Source organism: Limulus polyphemus, unplaced genomic scaffold (assembly GCF_000517525.1).
Source record: "Limulus polyphemus unplaced genomic scaffold, Limulus_polyphemus-2.1.2 Scaffold55, whole genome shotgun sequence".
Lineage (NCBI taxonomy): Eukaryota > Metazoa > Arthropoda > Merostomata > Xiphosura > Limulidae > Limulus > Limulus polyphemus.
In genome coordinates, this window is record NW_013665665.1 from 1,419,146 (window position 1) to 1,428,170 (window position 9,025).

The following is a 9,025-nucleotide window of genomic DNA, read 5'->3' on the forward strand; positions in this document are numbered from 1 at the left end:
ATTAGAATGAACTATATAACCACTATCGTTAGAATTCTTGAAAACAGTATGTCTTTCTTTTCAGTATTGGTCCCTTTATGTATTTTTGTTACATTTTGAATGTTTATTATGTTAAGAAAAAAACAGAAGCACCATTTCTTATCCTTTGTTACAAACATGTTTTTATTTCACACATCCAACAGATTGGTACTCCGGCTAGTGTACGTATATATATATTTTTCTGTAATCAACTAATCAATCAAAAAGTATTTTCCTTTTTATGAACATATAGATAAAAATAATATGTAGTTGTGATGGTTTCTTTTAGCCTACATTCCAAATATTGCTAAAAATGTTTCATTAGAAGCTTTCTCCTAAAGAAATTCCAATAAAAGTTTACTGAAATTTCTCAGCAATGAAATTCACCAGGAAACAATAATTTTATTCTATTTTAAAAATTCACTTCATATGTTAACAACTTACCATATTCCAGATCTAACAAGCATGTTTGACAAATGTTTTTCAGCTTACTACATGTCTGGCAAACTTCTGTTTTCTTGAAACGCATACGAGCACCTGGACACCAACGAAATACTGTAAATGGACGTGAACAGATCTTGCATTCTTTTCCAAATCGATCTTTGGTCTATTGAGAAACAATTTAACTGTAATTGCATTCATGTTTTTTTCATAAGCTCATTTTAAACAATGTATTGGATATTTTACCATATATGGAACTCTTTTAGTCTGAAATAAATAGAATAACAATGAATTTAAGTGATCTAGAAAGATATTCTTCAATTTTTTTAATTATGAGAAAGAGAACAATAGTTGGCTCTAGCAAAAATATATAATCCACATGTATGAGTATTACATATGAGATTTATTGAAAAAAAGTCAATTTTGATGTTCAACATATTCTTTATAGTGTATAGGGTTTGATGTAAGTAATAAATAAAGTTATTCTTCCTAGCATTAAAAACAATTTAGTTGACCGAGTTGAAATTCACAGGATATGACCATCATGGCATACAAGGACATAATACAAAGCTACAATGCCTCTGCAGCACTGTTTCCTAGTTGATAACAGAGCTTTGCTTTGACTACTTTCTCCAATAGCCTCACTTCTTTACTTAGCTACCAAATGAAATGCAAACAACATTCACAAGTTGGGGTCAAAAGCACATCCCGCACCACATTTAACCTAAATTGCAAAAAGGATTAAGATTTTTAATCTGTGTAGTCACAGGTCAAGCAGATAGCCAAAGGCAAAGTGATTAGACATGCAGGTTGTTACCAGAGATTGTGAATAACCTTCCTTATATCTAATTATAAACTTGGATGAACCCCGTGTTCTGTATAAATGTACTCATGGACTTACTTATATGTATCGGAATATTTTACAACTTTTTCTTCCTCAGCATAGTTTTACAATTACACTCTAATTATTAACTGAAACATATTATTCATCTTTAAAGCTTTTTCTTGCAAAAAACTGCCTAGAGTAAATTGACTGAAAAATCTTTTTCTCAAGCAACTTATGAACAGTTAAGTTAGACTTTTTGCTATTAATATTAGAGCAACTGTCATACTACTCCAAGAAACTGTTACTGAGGTTATGTATTTTATGTTTAACGATCAAGAATCAACATTCACAGTGAGCTGCATAAGAAAAGGTACATAATTTAATGTATACAAGTTCCCTTTAACTGGTTGAGGAGCAGTAATGTTTAAGTTTAAAAAAGATTATTAGAGAACAGATAAAATCTCACAATTAACATATTTTAAATTCATCAGTTCATTCTCATGATGAACAGCCATTAGTTATTACAATCTAATACTTTAAAAGCTAATTAAATCATAAAAAACAATAATGGTAATAAAAAATGTAACCATTTTACCCAACTATAAAGTTCACACTCAATCAGCATTATAGAGGAATACTCATGATTTGTGGTAACAATAGAAAGATAAATGTCTAAGCTTATATTCCCTCTATTTTTATGTTACCCATGGTGGTGTTATGTAATGGTATTGGTTATGGACTATTCCTTTACAACTCAATTCCCACTACAACAAGCAGTTTGTGGAATATTATGGTATTATTCGAACCTTAGTACAGGGTGGCAGTGATAGTATTTATATTATATATATATATATACAAACAAAGGAAACTATAAGGTAACCATATTATGCTTTAAAAATATCGATAATTTGTGGAAACGAAAGCAATTTTTTTTTCCAAAGAAAAGCTTACCATTCGAATATAAGGGTTGTCCCCAAGACATGTTTGGCATAAAATTGGAAATTCCTGTAATCAAAATTAAACAAACAAAAATAAGAAATTTTCAATGTAGTTTACTTTGTACACTCTAAAAATTAGTTTTATTTCTTCTTTAACTAAAAGAAATATTAAAGTTAGTGGAAGAACAAGAATACCCAGTACAAACAGAACTGATTCAGGCAAATTTACTTACCTAATTTTCAATGAGTATGTAAAGTGTGTATTCTGTAATTTACTATCCACGTTATTGTAATGACTCTGGCTATTCTCCTGATCTTTCTGACAACTTTATGCTTTTAAATATGTCTTTAAAATTAGTTTATAGATTATTTATTCAACCTGTTACCAGAAATGGCAGTTTGCCAAGTATCTTTGTTTGTGCATTCAAGTTGTTTGCATTCTATATGGTTGTTATTGTAACTCTCTAAACATTTCTTTACTGTCTTAAAACTATCTTTCACATATTTCTTATTGATTATTTTCTTTCGTAATTTTCCTATATGTATTCTGTAGTTTTGTCAGTAGGTGAGAAGAGTATTAAAATTATTTTCCTACTGAACTGATTATTACTGATTATAAATTTGCTAACTCAGTGTTTAACTCCAAATCAGTTTTTATGAATTTAATTTATGAATACATTTTGTTTTCAAGTGACATATGTACAACTTGATCAAGTCTTGAATATATTACTGTGTACAAGATAAAGATTATTATAAAAAAAGTACAAGCACAAGAGTTAGAAGGGATCTGATTAAGGTGTTTAAGATTGTTGAGAGTATTGGTGGTGTTCATGCATCATCTTTTTTTTTTTCACACTTAATGGTGAGAATGGTACGACTAGAGGGCACAAATATAAATTTTGCTAGGGTAGGAGTCATCTTTAGCCAAGACGGTTTTATTTTTCTATTAGCCTTTGGAATGAGTTGCCTTCAGATGTTGTGGAGGTAGTAAATTTAAGTGAGTTTAATAGAATGCTTGATAATTATATGAATGAAGTAATGAATTTTATGAATTATATGGCTTTGAAGTTTGTTTTTTTAATATGTTTACTTTAGTGGATGGGATAGCCTAGATGGACCAATAGGTCTCTTGTTGTCCCTAAATATTATGTTATGTTAAGCTTCTGAGTTTCACTCATGGTTATTTATGTAGATTTTTGTGGTTTTTAAAATGTTTAGTCACAGTAACTTCTTTTCTATGTAACTGTCAGTATCCAAGATACCAGTTGTGTCTTTTATTACCTGGTTGGCTTCTCATTCATAGTAAAACTGTAACTGGCTGCTGGGGTAAAACAGTTTTCAAAAAACATCCACACAGAACAATGACAAAAGCAAATATAATGAAATAATGCCCTTAAGTTGTACCATCCTAGAGGAGTATCCTACAGTCCTTAGACTACCTACTTCAATATAATTTCTAAGACAACTTAACCAAGAGAGATAAACCACAAACTCACACAACTCATACAATTCCCTGTATCACATATGTTTAACACTGATTGACAGAGAAACCTGCAAAGTTAAAATATAATTTCACAGTTTATGTACTGAAAACATAAGCTCCAGATGAAACACGACAGAAAATAATAACTTTCCATGTCTTTTTTCTTTTATGCAATTCTGCATTTGTCTTCTTAAATTGCCTTCTTATATGTATGTGCTTCAGCAGTGAATTTTTCACACGTAAAAAGTCTTTTTTTTTTTACTGTGGAGTAGCCCTGTCTCTAGAATGTTACCTCATATTCTGATAATAAAAATCATAGCTTCTGCGTGAAATAAATGCTTGTTACTCAGTTGACTCAATGTTTAATAAAATGTGTAACATGTAAAGGGAAAGACAGGTCAGAGGAGCAAATAACTACAAATTGGTTGATAAAGGCATTTAAAGAAAAAGACCATAAATTAATTGTGTCAGGGATACTGCCAAGAATTAAGTGTGGGGATGAAATTATAAGTGGGTCACTAGGGCTAAATGCTAGGCTTAGGTTAATATGTGAGGATGAGCAGATTGGCTGGTTGGACATGTTGGATCAGTTCAATGGGAGAAGGGAGCTTTTTGGAATGGATGGTTTACATTTAAATAGGGTAGTGTTTGGCTTGTTTGCAAGGGCTATTAACTCAGCTGTAAGGGACTAGACAGTGGTGAGAGCCATGCAAAAAATTAAGATGTAGAGAAAAGTTTAGCATAGGAGGGAAGCAAAAAAGCAGTTCTAAAGATAGGCTTAATTGTTACTACTGTAATGCTAGAAGTATAAGAAATAAAATAGATGACTTTAGGGCACTGGTAGGAAGGGTGGATTTTTATATAATAGAAATAACTGAAACATGACTAAATGAAGATGATTTTGATGAAAAAAGTTTGTTTGAAATACAGGGTTACAGGCTACTTAATAGGAATAGAGTATTAAGAAGAGGAGGAGTGACTTTATGTGTAAAATATGAGTTACATCCTGTTGATGTTGAGGATAACAAAGATAATAGCAAGGAGATTAAATCCATTTGAGTTTCTATTAGCGGATATAAAGAGAAAATGCTTTTAGTGAGAATTTGTTACAGACTACCAGATGATACTGATGAAATCAGTAAGAAACTTTACAGTGAGATTAAGCTTTCAGCTGCTAATGATGTCATAATTATGGGTGGTTTTAATTTCAGGCATGTTGACTGGGAAATGCTGCAGTCAAACCATGATGGAAAAAGGTTTTTGGAAACTGTTCAAGATGTTCCAACCTACTAGAAACAATGTTACTTTAGATTTATTGTTAACTTCTAATATAGAATTGGTTGAGAGAATGGAAATTGGGGAACATCTGGGTGCAAGTTATCATTGCTCTATTAAGTTTGATGTTTTGCTGCATATGGAGATCAGAAATATTGATATTTTGGTTACAAATTTCACAAGACTCTATGTTAAGAAATCAACAAATATTTTTCCAATTTTGTTGTATATACATTTCATTTTAGACTAACAACAATATTAGGTTATACTTTGTTGCTAAGTGACATGACATAAAAGCCATTGTTGGAAGGTAGTGTTACCAAAACGCACTGGCTTTTCTATATATTAAAAATTGTTAATCTGATTTTTACCAATAATTGTTCTATGAATACACTACAAATTCATTTCATGAATGATCTCAATTTTGATTGACTCACAAAAGAATTTACTGATGTTTGACTGCCTTATTCTGCTTCTTTGTTGGTCAAGCTTGATTTCTCAAAATTTATTTATTTCAGTTTATAATGAAATGTGAGGTAAGGCTGGGAGTGGTAGTACTTGCCCCATCATTTTTGATGGGCTATACACTAGTGTATGTAAGAAAAAGCCCAAGCAGCTTGAATGCCTTCAGTAATAACTTTTTGCTTCCCTTCATCAAACTATTCTACAATGCATTTTACTAGTTTTTCTCCACTCCTCCCTGATATGATTTTCTAAGCTATTTCAAAATGTCAGTACACTAAGTATATGTTCTTTTGATCATCTAGATAATATATAACATCCTCAAAAATAGTTAGTTTCATCATTATTAATCGACTATTTCTCATAAGCCCTCTTGGATTTTGTAATTTATTTTTTTAACCAAATCTCTAGCTTTCCTATATATATAATTCTATAAATCTTCCATCCTATCTCTCAATTTAAATATCTTAAAAGTAAAACATTTATTTTTAATTGGTATTAATGAACAAACCCATATTATTTTATGCCCAAGGGGCAGATTTACTGCTTGATAACATTTTGTGTTGATATTGGATTGAGTTGTAAGATCTTGGTGGATGCAATCAAAACAAGCTTTATTCTGATTCTGGATAATTTTCAGTGACATACTTTTGGGATTTGATGAACAAATAACAAAAAACGACAAGACACTAAATTTATTTTTATAGCTTTTTTGTTTTTCATTTATCTGATTCAGAGTTAGAACTCTTAAATCTGCCAAACTAGTTGAATTGTTTCATTTTCAAATGGCAGTGGAATGCCAAAGCCTTCCAAAATCATAAAATGTAAAAATTTGAAAAATCAGATCCTCAGCTTGAGCAACAATTAGACCATTATGTACCTAATTCATAGTTCAAAGATATGCTTCAAATCTTCCACTGATTAATTTTGTTGACTGTGTGGGGAAAAAACGTGACACTCCTTTTCATAGCATTAGCATATTATGGGAACAATAATAGTTAAGTTATGTTGATGTGAGATATTTGAGTGAAAAGCAGCATAAGATACATCCTCAGATTTGCCAATAAGAAAATTAACCAATTACACATTAAATGGCTGCCAATAATCAGTACTGGCTTCATATTTCTTGAACTCTTATTACTATTATCTAACTCCTTTATCAACAATGTTTAGACAATTTATAATGTAGCCAAATACATATCCACTCACATAAACTTCACCCCATCCTACGCTTAAAAGAATAGGGATGTAATATAAAATATACACATTTAGGCACAGTAATTATGAAGGAAAACAACTGATAATATTCAGTTTTTCAATGCTATTATCAGAACAAATTTCCTTGGATGAGGATAATTACTTTTAAACAACGTATTTTCCACTTCTTGCCTTTTGAATACTTGCAATTCATTTGTATACAGTTTCAAGCTCTGACATATGATCTGCAATATGATGAATCAACGATACAAAAGAAACCTGTCTTATTCGCACTGTTCATTTGGTTTCATACAGAGTTAAATTTATTATTCCAGTGGAAACTTTTGTTATATACATGGTGCTATTAATTTCGGTTTAAGAGGTTTCACTATTTGTGTCATTTCTTGCATCTCAATACCAAAAAGGAAGAAACATTAAGTTAAGCAGTGATAATCTTAGAAGATCCTCAAACTTCAAACCTCATGCTATTGAGCTGTGCCACTTTACAAAGTTTGTGGTTGTATAAAAAAATTGAATATATCATACTGCATATCAATTGTCGATTATTGTGTGATAAGTTACACTGCTAAATAGTGACTATATTTAAAGTGAGCAGAACAATTTTTATTTTATGTTTTCCAATTTGTATGTTACTAACATGTGCACCATGACAGAAAAGTAACATAACATCTTCCTAAATTTCAGTCACTACTTGGTTGTTGAAATCAGTGGTTCCCAACCTTTTTATGCCTCATATCCCCAATAAGACCTTTGAGCCAGTGGCATAACCCTGAAGACACATATATTTTGTTAAAAGACTTAGAATGGTTCATATTAAATTAAATCAAATAAAATAATTCAAAAGTGAGTCAACAATACATGAATGTTAAATACTAGTTGTTGGAATACATTGGTAACTCATCAAGACGACCCTCCAATTTTGAGATGTGGGGTTTATTTTATTTTTAATGTTTTTAAAAGTTTCTTCAGTACCCTCAGAAAAATCTCTGCACATCCCAAGGGGTACACATACCACAGGTTGTGATTCACTGGCTTAGATAATAGTGGCCAGTTCTAATTAATCAGTTATTGTGGTTAATAAACTGATTACTCAGATATTAATATTAGTGGTATAAAACACATACAAATGTTGAGTTATTCATATTTAATATCCGAAACTATAAATTAATTATTAATTCTAATCTTACCCTACTGTGATATTTATAACAAAAAAAAATTAAAAATAAGAGAATATATTGTTTTCTACATAGTCTTACTTTACCTGATACGTTATATCCAATCTACCTTTTTTAGGTGTAACTAAGTTATAACTGATTCCAAATCGTTCAACTTCTCATTAAAATTAATTAAATTATATATGTATTAATAATTTATTCATACTAATGACAATGTTAGAATATCAATTTTATCATACACTGACATAAAGCTTCAGAAGTTCAGATAAAACGGACAAGTTATATGTTTCAACAACACTGTATAGCTACAGCTTACAACAATACAGGTATCTTTGCCTTATGTTGTTTGATTATGTATTACTTTTTAATATCGAACGATTTCAAACAAAAAAAATTATTAAAATAACTGCCTTTTCATACCGCGTCTTCCCAATTCTGCCGGTTATAAGTATTCGCTCCTTTGGAAGTCGCCATTCTTCTATGTTAAACAACAACCACCAGGTAACAGTGCTGAAAGTATATTTATATTAAGATTTAATTTAATTTTGAATATTTATAACTTGTATACTCTATTGTTTTTTAAATGGATAATTAACAGTATGATGGAAATATAGTAAATATTCCATATGTTTTTTCGTCTATATATATATATATTTATATTCATCAAATATATGACAGTCATGAATGCCCACAGAAATATTTTCAAGGGGCAAAACATGTATGTAGTTACCTGATGATGACAAAACCTTGTCGAAACGTTGTACATTTGCTGTCATGTTAAACTTATATTAAAGTTTTTCTTCATTACCCATTTAAGCCGTCTCCAGCCATTATTATATCATTTATTATTTAAATGAGGCAAATATTATAGCCAATAATTTACCTTACATACTTTTACAATTATTTTCCTGAAAAGGATGATTATTTAAATCTCACATTTAGCTTTATAAGTTGATTTGTTCCATTAAAGTTTAAAGGATCTATGTAAATAAGTATGTTTATTCATTACTAGAAAACTATATTCTTACATTTCTGTAGATATTTTCAGAAATCTTTGTCTAGAGCTTGTTTCTTGCTGACTGAAACTATTTGTATCTAGGATAAACATTCAATAAACTCTGATTGTCAAAAATTATTATATACCACTTTACTTAAGTAATATTGTTACGTCTCCGTTTGTTAATTAACT

General features: G+C 30.2%; 1 protein-coding gene across 1 annotated transcript in view; it reads right to left on the bottom strand.

Moving 5' to 3' along the window:
* LOC106463824 (pre-mRNA-splicing factor RBM22-like) overlaps positions 1–8,340 on the bottom strand; it is a 30,213-nt gene extending 21,873 nt beyond the window's left edge. The window contains exons 1-3 of the mRNA XM_013923898.1: positions 8,257–8,340; positions 2,237–2,290; positions 463–625 (exon numbers count right to left, since the gene is read on the bottom strand). Coding sequence (XP_013779352.1) covers positions 463–625; positions 2,237–2,290; positions 8,257–8,310 — 271 coding nt within the window. The 5' untranslated portion in view covers positions 8,311–8,340. The remainder of the gene's footprint in view (positions 1–462; positions 626–2,236; positions 2,291–8,256) is intronic.
* Positions 8,341–9,025: the final 685 nt, after the last annotated feature.